Source organism: Numida meleagris, chromosome 1 (genome assembly GCF_002078875.1).
Source record: "Numida meleagris isolate 19003 breed g44 Domestic line chromosome 1, NumMel1.0, whole genome shotgun sequence".
Lineage (NCBI taxonomy): Eukaryota > Metazoa > Chordata > Aves > Galliformes > Numididae > Numida > Numida meleagris.
Genome location: NC_034409.1, coordinates 81,318,792 through 81,337,413, shown reverse-complemented (window position 1 = coordinate 81,337,413; position 18,622 = coordinate 81,318,792). Strand labels below are relative to the sequence as shown.

At 46.5% G+C, this 18,622-nt stretch overlaps 3 protein-coding genes across 5 annotated transcripts; 2 read left to right on the top strand and 1 right to left on the bottom strand.

Moving 5' to 3' along the window:
• Nucleotides 345-6,839, bottom strand: LOC110399828 (cell surface glycoprotein CD200 receptor 1-B-like). 3 transcript variants are annotated; one of them, XM_021399186.1, is made up of 6 exons: nucleotides 6,456-6,839; nucleotides 4,335-4,587; nucleotides 3,056-3,364; nucleotides 2,069-2,317; nucleotides 1,609-1,711; nucleotides 686-852 (listed from the first exon to the last, which is right to left on the bottom strand). In XM_021399186.1, exons 2-6 carry the CDS (start codon nucleotides 4,468-4,470, stop codon nucleotides 834-836), a joined length of 816 nt encoding a protein of 271 aa, XP_021254861.1. In that variant the 5' UTR covers nucleotides 4,471-4,587; nucleotides 6,456-6,839; the 3' UTR covers nucleotides 686-833. The 3 variants fall into 3 exon arrangements, with proteins under 3 accessions (XP_021254841.1, XP_021254861.1, XP_021254852.1); XM_021399166.1 differs by lacking the exon at nucleotides 1,609-1,711 and having other exon boundaries at nucleotides 345-852; XM_021399177.1 differs by lacking the exon at nucleotides 686-852 and having other exon boundaries at nucleotides 860-1,711.
• Nucleotides 9,899-14,063, top strand: GTPBP8 (GTP binding protein 8 (putative)). The gene is made up of 7 exons (XM_021399216.1): nucleotides 9,899-10,246; nucleotides 10,402-10,500; nucleotides 10,950-11,080; nucleotides 11,435-11,534; nucleotides 11,996-12,114; nucleotides 12,357-12,483; nucleotides 13,064-14,063. Exons 1-6 carry the CDS (start codon nucleotides 9,935-9,937, stop codon nucleotides 12,439-12,441), a joined length of 846 nt encoding a protein of 281 aa, XP_021254891.1. The 5' UTR covers nucleotides 9,899-9,934; the 3' UTR covers nucleotides 12,442-12,483; nucleotides 13,064-14,063.
• On the top strand, nucleotides 16,012-18,228 carry TAF13 (TATA-box binding protein associated factor 13). Its single transcript, XM_021399229.1, has 4 exons — nucleotides 16,012-16,169; nucleotides 16,307-16,385; nucleotides 16,684-16,781; nucleotides 17,592-18,228. The coding sequence occupies exons 1-4, from the start codon at nucleotides 16,143-16,145 to the stop codon at nucleotides 17,760-17,762; spliced, it is 375 nt and encodes a 124-aa protein (XP_021254904.1). The 5' UTR covers nucleotides 16,012-16,142; the 3' UTR covers nucleotides 17,763-18,228.

The window sequence follows — 18,622 nt, the reverse complement described above, 5'->3', positions numbered from 1 at the left end:
TATTATTCTGTTCTCTATATAACACTAGTTGTGGCAGCATATCATCAACTGGAAGATTACACAGAAGGACTCTTTTGTGGTAGGAGCAGTAAGATGTGTTTAAAGAAACTGATATAGATATCTGTGTTCTGTGGGCTGCAGCTCTTTGGATTATGCAAAGAGGTAGATAAGAGTGTGAAGCTTAGATCTCAGGTTTGTAATATCTTTGATGCTTCCAGCGGCAGTAATTGCTCATGGTCAAATATTCTCTATCCTCTTTTTTTTTTTTTTTTTTTTTTTTTTTTTTTTTTTTTTTTGTAGCTCATGGTGGTAAGTCATTCTTATAATGAAAAACAAAATTCTTCCAGTGAAAATAATAAATCTTTTCAATTTTAGCTTCAGTCCTGCATCTTGGGAAAGTTGCTATTGTTACTATGCAAGAAAACTTCTGATTTATCTGAGCCAGTAAAATAGGATACGTAAATACTAGGATATCATGTATTTAAAATTGAGTGACTTCCTTTTATACAACACAAATTACTTTCTTATTGTGTTTATTTTAAAAAAAATAGATACTTGCATGGGTGATGACATCTACAGTTGCTTTAGCAAGATTATAGAAGAGAAGGCTGACAAAGGTCAAGTAGGATCTGCCCTGTATGCCATATTTCTGCACAGTTACATTGGCTGCTTCATGGATGTTTGCTTCATCTTCCAGAATGCTTTGACACTGTGATTCACTGTGGCATCTCACGTTGCTGACTGAGGCATATAGGGAGTTTCTTTCATCTCTGCTCAGGTGCTGAGTTAGAAATAGCCCCGGATGGCTACACACATGGGAGATACCTTGGCTTTTATGGGTTCCTAATCTTTCTGGAAAACAAGACATTACTACTGTAAATGTGAGGAGTAGGATTTTTTGGAAAATGCAGTTTGGGGCTCTAGGAATGTAAGAACAGAATTCTTCCTCTTTATTTATTTTGGTGGGGAATCTCAGAAACACTAAGCTCTATATCTGTATATATATATATCTGTAATCTCATGTGAGATTACATTAGCTCTGTTTCTGCATTACTTGTTTGTACTGTAACTCTGGATAGCAGGTGCACATTGTGGTAGAGAGGCTAACTCTGATAATTGGCCATGCTGCCAGATTGCTGCCAGAACTCTAGAACAGTTACTGGCTGATTCTGATCTTGCGCAATACTTCCTGCACATCTGCATTGCCCCTGCCTTCCTTACCTTTGTCTGAGTAAGACAAGATTGTCCAAAAGTCTGTATACGTCAGAACCTCAGAAAGATATTTTGCTGTCACTTAATCTTCATAGCCTGGTAATCCTGTTTTCTCTATCTGATCGATGGAATTGAACTGACCATTCGTCTTGTATTTTTTCTGCTGGAAGAAGTATGGCAGCAGGAGGTGGGTCTCTAACACTAACGACTGGATTCTAAGAGCAACTGTGATGTTACAGACCTCTGATAAACCTGCATGAACATGTGCTGAACTGGCTCACTTGTGACAGATTGAGATGACTGCACATGATGTGAAATAGTACCAGAAGCCCTTGTAAACTTCTCTAGCTGTGACCAGAGGGGTTTTGTGTTTTGTGTGTCACGTCTTGCACATACCTGGCATTACGGAATATGCAGAGGCGGAGAACAGCCAAAAGGAAAAAGGAGGCCAGCAGACAAGCAAGGCTGATGACACAGTGAAGAAACCATGCAATGTGGACTAAAGAGAAACAGTTATTTTAGGTACACCTCACAAACCATTTACTGTGCGCTTCTGACAGGATCACACCTTCTAGAAAATATTCTTTGCCGTGTACTTCTGAATAAAACTAACTTTAGCCTTATTTTTGGAAAGGAAGACTACCAAGTTTACCTTCTTGCCTAGAATTTCACAGAGTGCTTTTCAGTTCTGACAGCACAATTGTTTATCTTTCCCCACCCCAACAAATTTCTCACTGGAAACATCAGCTCAGCTGCATGGTTCCTACTGCAGTCATGCCAGTGTTACTGATGTCTTAGTGCAGGAACAGAGGGCTAAACAGGACTTTGAACACTGAGCACACAAAGGGAAGCTTACCTGGGGAGCAGGTTATGGACTTGGTCTCGTTCAGAGTTGTGTGGGACACAATGCAGGTAGGATTCTTCCCATTGGTGCTAGATGCTGCAAACCTGCTGAGAACAGTCACTGTCCCATTATCATGGTTGTCGGCTCTGGGTGTGGAGTTGCTCTCTGGGACCCACGAGATCTCAGCAGCTGGCTGCACTGTCTCTGCCTCGCACACAGGGTTCCCATGGTCATCGCAGTACAAGTTCGTTCTTGGGGAGGCTGCAAAGTACCAGGAAGGGGGGAGATGCATGTGGATTGCTGCAATGGGATAGGAGGATTTTACTGACTACCCAAAAGGAGCATAATGAGAGGAGGAGAGGTGGAAGTGCCATCTCATCACAGCAGTGTGTTCCAAAGCCACAGGAGACAACGATGGTGTATCTTTCTTCATTTTGGACAATTCTCCTCCATTCAAGTGAGCTACCACAGCCACATGCCCTGAGAGGAGGTATCCCTGGGCATGGAGGTAGGGAATTCTACGGAATATAGGGCTGAATTAGACTTGTCCCAAGAGCCATCACAGTCATGGCTTAAAATGGATTGGAATGCCAGCTGAGGAGGAAATGATGCTGCTCTTCCTATCTGAGTACTAACATCATGTATTTGATAGAATATCTTGGTACTCAGAGGTGTTAATCTCATATGCTTTAGATAAATTAATGCATTAGTGAGTTACTGCAGAATAACAAATTGCTCATGCAAAATTCTCCTTTTGTGTCTTGAAAATTGCTTCACAACTGTCATTTGTAACTCTACAGAGAGAAAGGAAAATAATTTTGGCAAATAAGGAAAGGGAAGAAACAGTTACTTTAAATGAAATGCATGACCCTTTATTCCCATGAGAAAGCTCCTCTTCTTACTGCACACTTCCTCCTGTGCACAAGGAGAGGAGCTTTGTATGCCCAGGCCTGGACACGGTTCTCTGGAGAACAGTGAAATGAGGAAGGAGACCCTTACCTAGCACAGTCAGGTGATAATGGGAGTGGAAATTCCCATCCGCATTTACCACTTCACAGGTGTAATTTCCCTCATCAGCCATTCCTACTTGCTGTATCTTAAGTGCCCTGTCCCAGTCTGGTCTGGATCTCCAGTTCATTCTGTCACTGCAGTTCGTTCTGTCTGTCTTTTTCTGATCAAACCTGTATGCCAAGGTGCAGAGGCCTCCAGTCTTGGTGCTTATTTTCCATGTTACCATAGAAATACTTGTGGTGTTAGGGCAGATCATCACAGTGCTGTGACCCAGGTCTGCTGATACTCTGTTATTTCCTGGAGGAGACAAGGAAAGAGAAGGATGTATGAAATGGTGCCCAAGGATGTCACGTATGGCCTCGGAGTTCTGATCTGTGCTTCATGAGGAAACATCAGCACTGTTACATTCTGGTGTGAGGTTCTGTCTCTGCCAGCCCGAGAGCTGTGTGTCTCATTTTAGACAGAAACAAATTGCCAAATTCATGGCTGTGGTTGCCAAAGTTGGTCCTTCGTTTTACTCCTGTCCTCTGTACAGCCCTTTCCCTAAGCCATTGGATATATAACGTGACTTGGAAGCAAAGGCTGGCTGAGCCCATTTGCGTGCAAAGGTCTCCTGGGGTGCTCTTCCCTTGGCATCACTGCCCAGTACAGGAGAAGAATGAACAAAGACACTGACCCCTGTTTTGTGGTAGATATGAGCAACCCTCTTAGTCAGGTCAAGCACAGGTGGCAAATTCTGTCCTGCCACTCCAAAACTTATTTGAACCAGTTTCCCTGATTATAGTGCTGTCAAATGAAAAATGAAAAAGTAGAAGAGTAAATACAACATTTAACTGAAAATGCATGCCTGTTTTCTGTCAGATGGAGAAATTCTTTGGTGGACTCAAGATCACTGCCCCACAACCCTCTGTCCTACATGGTCCCAACAAAAACCAACAAACAAGAAAAACAATTATGAATTTGCATAATTAATGTACGGTAAGGAGGAGAAAGCTTATTGCTATATTTTCAGATCCCACATTTTTTGAACTGAGCTTTTTTAAGTGTGTAGCTGAGTTTGTGAAGGAGAAAGTACCTTCACCTTAAATCTTAAACTCTTGCAGGTTATTGGTTTTTCATCAAAAACTCCCTTTGGCAATTTCTAAAGATCCCTTCCCTTAGTTTTTTTTCATTTGAAGAAGAATTGAGAAAAAGGTCATTGTGGTGCACTGCTCCTTCCTCCTCAGCCCTTAATAGACACTTGATCCCAAAATATTGCCAGAACTACCTGTAGATCCTGTGACTGCAGCAATGGTGAGCAGAACAATAGTTCTTGGGGTGTTCCTGACCACTTCCAAGGCAGCTCTTGTGTTCATGGGTGACACAGGCTTCTTGCACCATCCAGCTTGCTGTGAGATCCCCATCTTCCCCCGCTAGGGATCTGCAGCAGTTAGAGCCACTGCTCTTCCTGTTCTCATACAGACCCCTGACTGTAGCTACAGCTTGATGGTTATTCATATCAAGAAGCTTCTTCCTGTGCACTGCATTGGTCAACGGAGAGGAAATAGTATCATTATTTGCTTTCTGTTCACTGGACTTTTGCATAGTGTTACTAAGAGAAGATAAAATCTATAGCAGAACTTGCACAAAGTATAAGCAGAGTGATTTTTATGCCTGGCTCTGATCCAACAGTGAGGATTTTATCATTAAGAATGGGGGGAAGGTTATTGTTATCTTACTGCTTAAAGGATGCTCAGCATATTAAAAAGCCAGACAAATGAAACCCTCTTAAAATGCATTGCCCTTCCTGCCTACTCTATTTTCTCCTTGTACCAAAAGCCTAAGACCTTTTCTCTAAAATGTATTGCCAGTCCCTGCTCCCCTCCAGGCAGGGAAGGTGGGTAGGTAGAGGCTGTCCGTGTGATGAACCCTGCTGTCATAGCAGCAAAGGTACCTCCCCTAGATACAAGATGAACCTCTCTAGAAATTAATGGACTGAATGGGGTTTTACTGAATGGGGTATTACTGAAGCGTTAGCCTCCCCAACTCTTGAAGCCGCCAAGCTGAAATGAGGTGCTCCCTGTTTGCCTGTTCCTAAGGGGACAGAGCTCTTCCCCCCACAGCAGTCACAGCTGGTTTATGGATGTCCGTGGCTGTGCTGAAATGTGCCTGCCTGAAAGGGCTTTGGTCCTCTGGTCAAATAGATGCAAAGCATCCGCAGATGAGGGAACCATTGGCAAGAAGGCAGACATCTCATCGCCGTCCCCCCTCCAAATTGCAGGTATCAGTTAGCTGAGAGGGGGCATAGCACCTACTGATGACTGAAAGGTAAAGCTGTGTACATTCAAGGGGAAAGTTGAGCTTCCTGTGTTCACGGTTCCTATATGTAGAATAGCCAACAGTAGTGATATACTGAAATTTTCATCTCTGCTGTTGCTGCAGTTTTATTTCCAAAATATTTGACAAGCAATTTCAGCTACCTTGGTCAATGCAGCCTCTGCTGTGTGGTTTGGAAGTCATGTACAACAAGCATTTACCACATCTAGACACGAGCCCAAGATGAAAAGAGCCTATTTAACTCCCTTATGCAGATATCCAAGCATCCCATATGCATGGGAGCTTCAGCCACGTCCTCGTGAGTGACAGAGCTTAGTACTAAAGGACAGAGGCAGAAAAAACGGCCAGAGCCATGAAAACTGGAAACCTTGAGGTTCATATTCTCCTAATTAGCGTCTTGTTTTTTCAGAGTTTGGATTACAAGCTGGTCACAGCACAGCAAGTTACTGCATGGGAAAGGCTGTACAGGTGCAATATGGATGAGCTAGATTGGGGGTTTGCTGCTGTTTTTCAGCTTTGGAAGACCAGCCTCTGCCTTCCTTTAGCACTGGAGCCACACAGCATGGTAATACGGCGGCAAGAGCATCACTGGCGTGTCCCAGGCAGTTGCTCTGTGCAGCAGAGCTTCTGAATGGCCTGTTCTCCATCTGCCTCTAGCACAGCCTTGGAGATGGTTCTAAGTGTCCTTCAGCCTCAGACTGTTTCCTCCACCTCAGCTCAGACTTCTGCGTTTTGGGAGACTGATTTACTTGCGGTAGCAGAGTATAGTGAATGACTGGGTGGTGCCCTGCTTCCTTTGCATCATTTCTTCAATGCTGCAAGAGCCCTGGTGGGGGACTTTTTGCGTGCATCATGCCTCTAGCAGTGGCCTTATCCTTCCCACTTCCTCCCCAGTTACTGATACACCAAGGGCACTTTTTAGCTGCCGGAGTTCCAAAGCGCACTGCAGAGCAGCTGCTCGGCTGTTGGTTCACCCCGGGCAGCGATTGGCCAACGTCGCTTCGTGTCGCAGGGAACGCAGCGCCGCCCGTGGAAGAGCGTTTGTTCGTGCACGAGCTGCCCGCACCCTCACCTCCACCTCGTGGGCATCGCGAGCAACAGCAACGCCTCGGGAAGATCCTCCTATGACTTGGGTGTCCGACCTTCTGGCTTGCCTGGGCCGCGCAGAGAGAAGGGGAGTTGTCTTGGGCTGCACAGTCATCAGTTGTTCCCAAAGTAATGCCTCCTAACTATATCCATGGAAACTACAACACATAAGAAAGAGCACAATAACACTAGTTAATAGTGCAAATTCTCAGCTACAAAACTGTATTTTTTCAGCACAGTCACCACCACTAATTGCGCATTTTTTGCCTGCAATGAATAAGAGACTGCATGCTGTGCTTTTCAAAACCTGCACCAGTGGAGATGCCCCCCTGTCACCACTAATGAAACGCACCACCCACTGCCTCACTGTGCTCACATCCACTGCTCGGTCTCCATCAACATTCAGCAAGCATCGAATGTCAGTGGATGCCATTTTTTCTGCATGAAGTAACTCGATGACACAGCTTTGCTTCATCCGCACTCCCATGTCAGACGCCATTCTGTCAGACCGCCCCTCTGCTGCCATCTGTCACACGGCAACAACATGTAGGGGAATATTGGTGGGAAGGTTCAACCTCTACTGCCGTACTACCAACATTCTCCTCTGATGTTGTGGGCCAACATAATAAAATAAGAGGCATTACTTTTGCAGCAGCCCTCATAGAATCATAGAATCATAGAATCACTCAGATTGGAAAGGACCTTCAAGATCATCAAGTCCAACTGCGAGCTAACCATACTGCTCTAACAACCCACTGCTAAATCATGTCCCTGAGCACCACATCCAAAGTTTTGAAACACATTCAGGGATGGTGACTCAACCACCTCCCTGGGGAGCCTGTTCCAGTGCTTCACAACCCTTTCTGTAAAGAAGTTTCTCCTGATATCCAACCTAAACCTCCCCTGGCGCAACTTGAGGCCGTTTCCCCTTGTCCTGTCACCTGTCACCACTGAGAAGAGACCAACCCTGCTCTCACTGCAATCACCTTTCAGGTATTTGAAGAAAGCAATAAGGTCTCCCCTCAGCCTCCTCTTCCCCAGACTAAACAGCCCCAGTTCCTTTAGTCACTCCTCATAGGGCATATTCTCCAAGCCCTTCACCAGCCTTGTTGCCCTTCTTTGGACCTGCTCCAGCACCTCCATGTCCCTTCTGTATTGAGGTGCCCAAAACTGAACACAGTACTCCAGGTGAGGCCTCACCAATGCCGAGTACAGGGGCAGGATTAATTCCCTAGTCCTGCTCACCACACCATTCCTGATACAAGTCAAGATGCCATTGGCCTTCTTGGCCACCTGGGCACACTGCTGGCTCATAGTCAGCCGACTGTCCATTAGCACACCAAGGTCCCTTTCCGTCAGGCAGCTTTCCAGCCACTCCTCCCCAAGCCTGTAGGGTTGCCTGGGGTTGTTGTGACCAAAGTGCAGGACCCAACACTTGGCCCTGTTGAAATAAAATATATAATATAGTTAATGTATATAAGTAATAAAACTTTCAATTTTTAAAGTTTTTTATTAGAACATATCAAACAAGAGAGCAACAAAAGCATAAAACTAGTGGGATATGTGACCTTGTTTTTGTGAAACCGATGCATCGGGCTGGTTTGATGGCAGCGGCTGCAATACTCAGTGAGGTCTCAAGGTGTTTGTCAGAGATTTTTGATGAAATTTTACTCTTCCTGTGCTTCATCCTAGAAAATAATTGTTCACAAATGTACGTACTGCCAGAAAGTGATGACATGAATAAGGTGTAATTGTGAAGTGAGGGGTATATAGGATTCTGGTAGTGAGACGGATTTTTAATTGCAACTCTATACATTCCATTTGAAAATTCATAGATAATGTGTTTATGTTGACAGAAAATGGAGCTGCAAATTAACCAAAAAATGGATGATTTTTTCAGCAATCTTGAAACATATTCTCAAATCCCTTTACCAAAATGGAAAGCGTGGCTGCATTCATTGCTGTGCTCGGCCCATGTAACAAAGTGCATAACATCATTGGCCACCACTTGAGCTGGCACCGCACTGCGCCCCGTGTTCTGGTCCCAGCCTGGATGGGGCCATAGCGCAGTGATGTCCCGTTGGTGCTGAGGGGCCAGGCCGCTCGGCGGGAAGAGCCGCTGCCATCATGGAACAGGACAGGGGGCGGCCGCGTGCAGGCCAAGGGTGGGACAAGCCTGCTCTATCTGAATGAAGGGATGGTTGGTTCCAAGAACCCACTTCATTTTACTTTTGGAAATGTCTTTTGCTGCTTTCCTGTATTACTGAATTTATACACTTCCAAATAAGTGTTTTGCCTGGATCTCCATCTGAGATGTTTTCTGGCCAGATTGCTAGAGAATTCTGAATACAGAACAACTACATTGTAGATCTTCAAGGAACAGGAGCTAGTCCTCACAATGGGAACCTCAGCCTGTGAAGACAGTGAGCACCTAAAGGCCGTTCCTCCATACCCACACATGGCCAGCCTGGTCAGCAGCCTCATCTTTTTATCACTTTATTAATCTGTGATTTGTTGCATCACTGGGGACAATAGGAAAGAGGTATGCTCTCTACATAAATTACACCTTGATTTGGTATCACCTGTAGGTGTGAACATCACGGCCATGACGGTGCTCTGCCTTGAGTTGCATGTGATTGAGCTCCATCTTGCTGCAGGAGGAAGCAGATTTTAGGCAGGTGTAGTTCACAAGAGCAGGACAGCATACAGGCACTGCCTGGGCTGAAACCGGGACACGGGGTGGAGTGTGATGCTGAGTGAAGTCATAGCAAATAATGTTAGGCATCTTGGTACACTGACTGAACACAGTTCTGTGAACAGTAAAAAATACGCAGCCGTGCTTTCCATTGTGACGTAGGAATTTGAGAATAGATTTCAAGATTGCAAAAAGATAAATTTATGTTTATGACTCCATTTTCAGTTGCTCTCTTTATGTTTTAATAAAAATAACAAAAATTAAAATGTTTTGTTACTTAGATATTAACCACGAGGGCTGCTGCAAAAGTAATGCCTCTTATTTTATTATGTTGGCCCACAACATCAGAGGAGAATGTTGGTGGTACAGCAGTAGAGGTTGAACCTTCCCACCAATATTCCCTTACATGCTGTTGCCGTGTGACCGATGGCAGCAGAGGGGCGGTCTGACAGAACGGAGTCTGACAAGGGAGTGAGGATGAAGCAAAGCTGTGTCATCGAGTTGCTTCATGCAGAAAAAATGGCACCCACTGACATTCACTGATGCTTGCTGAACGTTTGTGGAGACCGAGCAGTGGATGTGAGCGCAGTGGGGCGGTGGGTGGTGCGTTTCAGCAGCGGTGACGGGGGCACCTCCGCTGGTGCAGGTTATTCAGCGCGGCTCAAGCAAGCCAGAAGGTCGGACACCCATGGGTTAAACTACGGGTAGCGCCGAGCCCACCCCCGCCCCGCCTCGCCCCGCCCGCCGCCTTCCGGGGCCGTCCCGCCGTGATGCAGCTCCTGCGGGCTGCGCGGAGCTGGGCCCGGGGCCCGCAGGGTCGTTCTCCTCCTCCTCCGCTCGCCGCCCTCTCGCAGGTGTTGAAGCTGGAGCAGAGCCGCCGCGACGGCGTCATGTTCCCGCTGCAGCGGCTGGCGCGCAACCTGGCCCCCGGCGCCGAGGCGGCGGCCATCAGTCTCTTCCAGCCCGGGCTGGCCGCGCTGCAGCGCGCCGAGGCGCTCTTCACCTCCGGCCGCGGCCACGCCATCGACTACGTGAGCTCCGCCGTGCGCATGGAGCACGCCCCGCCGCCCGCGCTGCCCGAGGTCAGGACGAGGCCGGGGCCGGGCGGGGCGGGGTTGGCGTCCCCAGCGCTGTGGTTTTGTCCCCGCGGTGCCGGTGCGGCTGCAGTGGTAGCGGCGTGTACCGCCCGCCCCGTGCTGAGGGCGGGTGTGGAAGTGCTCGCTGTTCTCTAGCGCAGGTGTGCTTCATCGGCCGCAGCAACGTGGGCAAGTCGTCGTTAATCCGAGCCTTGTTCTCGCTGGCTCCAGAAGTGGAGGTCAGGGTGTCAAAAACTCCAGTAAGTGCCGTTTATAGCTTCTCTCCCTCTGGGCCAAAAGCTGCTGCTAACGCCGTGGTGGGGCTTAGGAGGCAAAGGCCCGAGTAACAGGAGAACAGGTCAGCACGGGCCTGGCTTTTGCAAAGGGAAAGGTGAGAAGCGACCAGCACAGCTCCTCAGCCTTAGCACTTAGGCTCACGTGGCACGTGGAGTGGTCCTGCAAGTCGAGCAGTTGTGACTTAACAGCTTCTGGGGAAGATTCAAGATACCTGTGAAGGAATTTGATTATTTTAAAGATAGAACCACACGGGATTGTGAAAAGAGGAGGAGATGACAGCTTAAAGCAACAGCAGCAGTTCTGCAGCCTTCTGTGGTGCATGGGGTATGGTACAGAGACCATTTCCAGGGCATCTCCCAGCTGCCCATCTTAGCATCTCTTTTTTTTCTTCTTTTCTAAATTCTCTCCCCAGGGCCACACAAAGAAGATGAATTTCTTCAACATAGGGAAGTACTTCACTTTGGTGGATATGCCAGGGTATGGCTACCGTGCCCCAAAAGACTTCGTGGATATGGTGGAGGCTTATCTGCAGGAGCGGCACAAGTAAGGGACTTTACTGTACCGCAGTGCAGCGATTAAAGATGAATACCTGTATGCAGATTAATGTAATCAGATGATAAAATGCCACGGAGGTAGCAGCCTTCAGTGGTCATGTTCATGAGTCTGAAGTTGTTCCCTTGGAGATTCTGTGGTGACCATCATTCAGTCACTCACTTATGCTTAGACAGATCAAAACAGCGGAAGAGATGGAGGTGCTGCTCCATGCTGAGCTCTCAGCTGCCGTGTGTGGCTTTTCTATCTCCAAATCCCGCGTTTCTTGTTCTCACTTATGAGTTTGGCAGTAGCACAGCAGGACAAAATAATGGTGCTGACTATTGCTGCCTGTATTTCTGACAGCTTGAAGAGGACTTTTCTGTTAGTCGATGGTGTGGTAGGAATCCAGAGCACAGATCTTATTGCAGTAGAGATGCTGGAGGAGTTTGGGATTCCTTATGTGGTGAGTAATGCTTTGTTCTTGAGAAGGTGGAAGCACTATGAAAACTTGACTTGTGTTAAATTACCTTTAGCATATAACTATAAAGGAATGTACCTCCTATGTGAGCTTTTGCAAGCTGTCCTACCTGACTAGTAATACCATCCACTCCATCTTCTTTATTGATAATAAAATAGATCTAAGGTTTGTTTGGGGGCATCTGAGGGATTTTTTTTTTTTGCTTATCAAGTTGACATTTTTTTCAGTGCTCAGCTCAAGGAATGTGAAAAGGTCTGCAGCCTATGCACTTATACCAGGTGGTAGTGTTCTAGTGAACTGTATTATACCACTTCTGCCAATTAGCTGTGACCCAGAGCTTTCAGTCTGCCTTCCAAAATGCTCCAGGAACTCTTCCAGATGTTCCAGGCTAGCAGCAAAATGATCTTCTTTAACTCTCCCAATCTTCCTTTTCTGGATCTATACAGATGGTGTTAACTAAAATTGACCGAGCTTCCAAGGGACTGTTGTTAAAGAATGTTTTGGGGATCCAGGAGTTTGTAAAGGAGAAAACTCAGGGATGCTTTCCTCAGCTATTCCTGGTCAGGTAAAACTTTTTTGTTGCTGCTGTTTCCTTGCAGATGATGATTTGCACTGGCCAAGCTACCTTTGTCTGGAACTGTGTGAGCAATAGCAAGCTATAATTGATTACATTAGAAGTGCTTATTCTATGAAGGTTGTATTGCACTGTGGGGATGTAATTTAATGCACCCAGTGGCTGAGTTTGCTTGTCTTACTCCAAGATGCTGCAGCATCAGGCACTGAACATACATACCTTTGTTTCCACAGTTCTCTGGAGTTCTCAGGAGTCCACTTGCTAAGGTGTTTTGTAGCCCATGTTACTGGAAACCTGCCTACTGTAGAGGCCAGCTGAAAAGTCTGGCTCCTGATATGCTCAGCTCATCTGGAACAAAAGGTACCAAAACTAGAGGTCTGGATTTTTGTTGTAGAGAATGTGAAGCACTAGAATTATTTTTTTATAAACTTGTATAAATTTTTTGCTAAATTAATGTTTATAAATGTAAGCTTTTTGTTTAAAATACTCCTTAATTCAGGAAGCTTGCGCTGGGAATGAATCTGGGGTACTACAGCATTTTAAAATAACCTATGTATTTGTGTCAAGGGGGAAAAAAAAGAAAATCAGAGAACCTCCAGAGAGAAGCTAGGTTGAATAAAGCATTCCATCTCTCTCTAGGTAAATGTTCAGAAATTCACTGCTGCCTACCGAAGCTCTGCTGTATTTAAAATACTACAGATGGTCCAGTAATCTCACTAATAAAAAGGCATTTAGTTCAAGTGATTAAGTGTATTAAGTGAACTAAACTTGCCATGTTGAGCTGAATGACACTTAGAAGTTTAAACTAGTACATGGGCACCCTGCCTGCTCTAAGGCTATCCAGAGTGAAAATAGCCAACGCTTTGTTTGCAAAAGGCTACTTGGGAACTTCTTGTATTTTTTCCACTTTTGTAACTCTTCTGCATTGTGCACTCCATAGGTTCAGCGTGGTAGCACGCCTCACTTGCATACATCAAGTTGTCCCTGTTCCTGGTGGATGCAGAAAAGGAAACCTACTTTATGGGATCCGCCTCCTGGCTGGCTGTTGTCTTGAAACAGTGGTGATAAATGAACAACACTTAGGAGAACTCTCTCCTCCTGCACTTTATCATCACTCAGTGCTGCATCTGCCTTCTGTTTTAAATCCCACGTGAAGTTCTGCAGCTGCCCTCAGCGGAGTTACCAGAGGTGGGTCTGTTACCTGCATCGGTCCTGCCCTGGGAGTTGAAGCACAACACTGAGGTCCCACAGCAGCTGTGTTTGGCTAAGAGCACAATATGGGGGAGACCGAAGCTGGTACAGAATCTACTAAAAGGACTGCCGTTAAATAGGGGTAGTTGTACATGGGAATTTAGACCAAAGCTACTAAGTGCCTGTGTCACACTCTGGCACTCATCTTGTCCTGTCTTGAGATTGTCAATTCTGTGTATGCAGTTGTTGAAGTTAACTTACATTAAGTATTTAAATCTCAAGAAAAGGTTGTTCTTTCATAAAGCGCTCTGAGGCTTGAAGGTGGTTCTTGTGCTGTTTGTTATATTAAGGAATTTCTTGTAACTCTCAGATTAGACTTGAAGTAAAGTAGGAAGTGACAGTGTGGGGAATACAGTAGAGAGATGTGGATCTTGAGTTTCTGCATGTAAGCAGAGATCAGGCCTGTAATACACTACTATTTTGCTTCTATTCCCAAAATGCTCCAAAGCAAACTGGTCTGTGGGTGTCTGATTCTAGAAGTAAATATACAGTAGGATCTAGAGAGATGGAATATGTGCAAGTCAGCATTTCAGGAATAATCGTGTGTTAGTATCTTAAAACCAGCGTCTTTCAAAAGCATCAATGTAGTCAAAGCTGTAATCATCAAGGCCTCAGTTTGTTATGTGCAAGAATTGGTGCCTCTGTGGCAGGTATGACAGTAAATAAAATCAAATTAAGCAGGACTTAAATGTTCGCACTTACATTTTAGTGCATGCTTTGGCTAAATGTGTCCAACACACAGGCAAGTAGACTTTCTTGCCAAGTTCTTAGGCATGTGCTGTGTTGCTGAATGAAGAACTGCATTTTCTGAGGCTGTGGACACAGAAGTTCTCTCCTTCTTCCACTCACTAATGAGTGGTGGGCCTGGCAGCAAACTGAAGAAGAGGAGATCCTGAAGCCAGTCCATGTAACATCCTTTTATTGCCATCTAATGAATTTACAGCCAGCTGTATCAACACCAATAAGAAGTGTCCTTTCCTTACATGCACGAGTGATTTTAATACTGGGTTTGCTAACTGTGTCTCTTACTGAATTATCCAAAAAATGAAGCCTGTATGCACTGTTCTATTTTAACACTAGTTTAATGCTCTTCAAGCGCATGTTAAATACTTGATTTCTAACTACTTCAAATATAGCTACTCAAATCTTACATAAGCATAGAAAACTGCTGTGCTCAATAAGGTAATTATTGAGCAGCCATCAACTATTTAGTTAAATAGGAAAGATGATAATTCCAATAATCCACCGTGTCATTTGTGCACCCTGTGGCTATTTGTACCAATGCTGTTCCCTAGTGGTTCCTGTGATGAACACAGTGCTGCTGGACTGCTGCCCTCAGGTAAGTGGTGTTACCAGATGGCAGCAGCTCCGGAGTGCCTTGGGGAATGCTGTTTAATCCCAGACACCTGAAAGCACTGTATTCACTTCTTTTGAATTTACTTCTTGTGATCCTTCAGTGCTACATCAAGACTCTCTTTGACTCTTCTCTCCAGTAAGATTTTGCTTCTCCAGTGTCTATACCTCAGCTGCACCTTTTTCTTCCTCTTCTTCAGCTTCCTAAAGAAAAATCTTAATTCAAGCCTAAGTTACCAAGGCATTTATCACACTAGATGTGTAAGGCACCACTACTGAATAGGCATAAAACTACTGTGAGGAAAAAAACTATGACAATTTTTTAAGCCAAAATTTTGTGGGGGCGCACAAAATCCCTAGATTGATATTCATTAGGATAGTACAAGTGCACAGGCACTGTCTGTTTGTTATCTGAAAGTCACAAACCAACTGCTAACCAGAGGGAGATGCTCTCTTATTAGCGGTCTCCTAACCCCCACCCTCCCCAAGGGTAAATGTGCCTTCTTTACAAGCTTTGGGACAAGGCAAGAGGCCAGTAAGAGCAGAACTGTGATAGGAGTGTTATTGACCATTCATTCAACAAGGATCTTGAGGGTAAGGAGTGTAGCAGCTCCTGGACTTCAGCATACTGAAAAAACTACATGAAATCCCACGGAAAGCATTTCTGAAAGGCGAAGATGCTCAGGAAAGCTGGCAGGCCTTCAATGAGAGCATCCTCCAAGCATAAGAACTGGTCATCCTCGAGGCAGGAAAACAAGAAGGCACTAGCAGAATGGTTTGCCCAAGATGGGAACTCACAACAGAGCTCCCATGCAAAAAGAAAGCATGTAACAGATGGAAACATGGACGAGCTATGAAGGAGAAACTCAAACTTTTCCCCAGATGTGTAGGGCTGGTGTGAGGAAAGGCAGAACCCAGTGGTGGCCAAGAGGCTGAGATTTGAAAAAGACATCGGAGCAACCAGAACATCTGTCACTATCCAAGTAATAAAAAGCTGAACAGTCTGGGCCAGCTGCTCAGCGTGGTGGGTCGTACATCCTCATTCACCTGCCTGTCTTTACCTAAGAGTTCTCCCGGGCCTCTGAAATACTTGAAAGCTGCAGAGAACGGCCGGCAGGCAGCTCCCCAGGAGTGACGGGAGAGGGAACCGTTACAGCGCTGACGGGGGGGCTGCCTCCCGCCCCCACGCTAACGCAGGGCGGCACAATAACCGCCGCCCACGCGCCCGGGAGCGCTTGACAGCGAGCCCGGTGAGGCAGCCCCAGCACCGCGGGCGGCGGACGGAGGCGGAGCTGAGAGGAGCAGCACGTGACCTACGCGCACGGCACAACGAGGCGGCAGTCCCGCGAGAGGCGTGACCGGGCAACCGGAAGCTCTTTCGCCCCGGCCGGAAGCTGTCTCTGGCTGTGGCGGCCATGGCTGACGAGGAGGAGGATGTGCCGGTAAGTGGGAGCTGGGCGGCAGGTGTTTGCGTGGGGCTGAGCGGCTACACATCCTACCCCCGGGACGGGACGGGACGGGACGGGGCGGGGCTGGGCTCCCCGTCTAACCGCCTCCTTCCTCCGCTGTGTCCCTCTAGTTCGAGGAGGACTCCGAGGAAGCCGGCGGCGGCCTGGACGGCGGGCAGGGCAAGAGGAAGAGGCTCTTCTCTAAAGAACGTGAGTCCTGGCGGGGGCTGCCGGAGCGGTGCGTTACCCGCCCCCAGCCGTGCCACCTGCCCCGTCGCCGGTAAAGTGTTCGGTGCGGGGCCGGCTCAGCGCGCTGCTTTCTGACACCCCGTTCTGTGTGCGCTTCTGGGCTTTTGTTGGCTTCTGCCTGCATGTTCCCTGCACTCTTGCCTGCCAGGAGCAAGTCCCGTCCTGCTGCGGGAACTTGGTGGCCGGGCGGGAGCTCAGGCTGGGAGCGTTGCTGATGTGCTGAGCAGGTGGAGGCTTCACGTTGTGTGTCTTTCTGCAGTAAGATGCATGATGTACGGATTCGGGGATGACCAGAACCCTTACACAGAATCTGTGGACATTCTTGAGGACCTGGTGATAGAATTTATCACGGAAATGGTAAGTCAGCTGTAGGCAGTGTACTGAAGGCAGCCTTAGCTTTCTGAAGACTAACACCTCTGCTTCAATGACTGTGTTATCCCAGGCAAAAACTCAGGTGCTGCTGGGAAAAATCTAAGCCCAGACATTGCTTTTCCAAGATTAAGACAAAATTAATGCATTATATTCCACGTGGATTTAGGGCAGCATCTGGAGCCTTTAAGTAGCAGTTAGATTAATGTTGTATGGAAGAAATCCACAGCTGACTTTGAGATGCCCTGGGGCGTCATTGTGTGCTCTGCTGACAAATGGCTCAGCTTTGAAAGGTTATCTGCTTCTTGTGTTCTCTCAGTGCCTTTACACAGATGGGAATGCAATCCCATGCCACAAAATACATGCAGACATCTGGCCCCAGACATTTGGATACTGCTTGAGCAGTTGTGTTAAAAAAAAATAAAAAATAATAAAAATGGTATTGTTTGTGGATCCCTTTTCTCACGAGAAGTTAGCCTTGCCTACCCTCTACAGAACACCAGACTGTCCTCTGATGCAGGCATTGCACGCAGATTCTGCTTGATGCTGTTGTTCCTCAAGCTCTAGGTGTCCCCTCCCCAGTCTGGCTTCAGTTCCGAAGGCATTCCTGTTGTGTGTGTAGAGTGGTACCCAGTGCATATGAGGGGCTGCGCTTGGAAGTTCTTCTGAGACTCAGATGGTGGTGCCCAGATCCTGCACTTGCTGCCTTCTTGATGTTTAAAATGAGAGGAAATACAGTGGGACTGAGATCTGATAAAACCTAAGGGGCAGAGGAATACTGATTTTTCTCTCTTGCAGACACACAAGGCCATGTCAATTGGACGGCAGGGCCGGGTACAGGTTGAGGACATTGTCTTCCTTATCCGCAAGGACCCCCGGAAGTTTGCCAGAGTTAAAGACCTTCTGACAATGAACGAAGAACTGAAACGTGCCAGAAAGGCCTTTGATGAAGCAAACTATGGATCTTGATTCTGTTTACAGGCTTCACTGGGGCATGCTGTGAGCTCCCATTGCTCAAGAGGAAGAAATGTTGTGTGTGTTGCTTTGAGGGGTTATTTGAGATGGAGATCGTTGCTGCTGGGATATCTGCCCTGCCTCTCAGCCTCCTGTGGGAGGCATTCAAGCAGCTAGATGTTACCTGAAAGCACATGGTATACCTAACGTGTTTTTATACCATTCCGTGAATTTGAGAAATGAGCTCTAAGGATTCTTTAAAGGTGAGAAGTCTGTTTGCAGTAGGACTGCTGTCTTGGGCATCTAGAAGGCCCATGACGAGTTTTTCTCTACTTTGGTTATTGCTAGGTATTCTGTTGACAGGAAACCTGGAAAATAGATCTTGGTGAACTGGACAAACGAAAGTTTTCAAGCCCAAACTATTACAAATTCTGCTCTGTATATAATCCTTGAATAAAGCACCTCAAATCTGTGCCCACTCTTCATAGACTTAACTTATATTGACCAATTAACACGGGGCGCATAAAAAAAGTGTGGGCTCTTCTAGCATCTCATGAGCTATGAAGATCTGTTTCTGTCCTAGTAGACACAGCTCTCCTGTTTTCTACTGTACGCTTAGAGAACTGAGATTTACTTGTTCCAGATTTACTTGCACTTAAACCCCTTCCTTGCCCCTGTTAGGCAGATGCTCCACTATAAAGTTCTTCATTCGGATAAGTTTGTCATGTAACTAACTCCAAGATCAGGATCACCAGGTAACTACAAACAAGAGCCTGATGGAAAGCACTAAGCGTGTCAAATAATGTTAGAGCAAGCAATAAGTGCGTGCTGGAATAGCTACACTCTGCTTTGCCAAGCAGGCAAAAATTGCACAT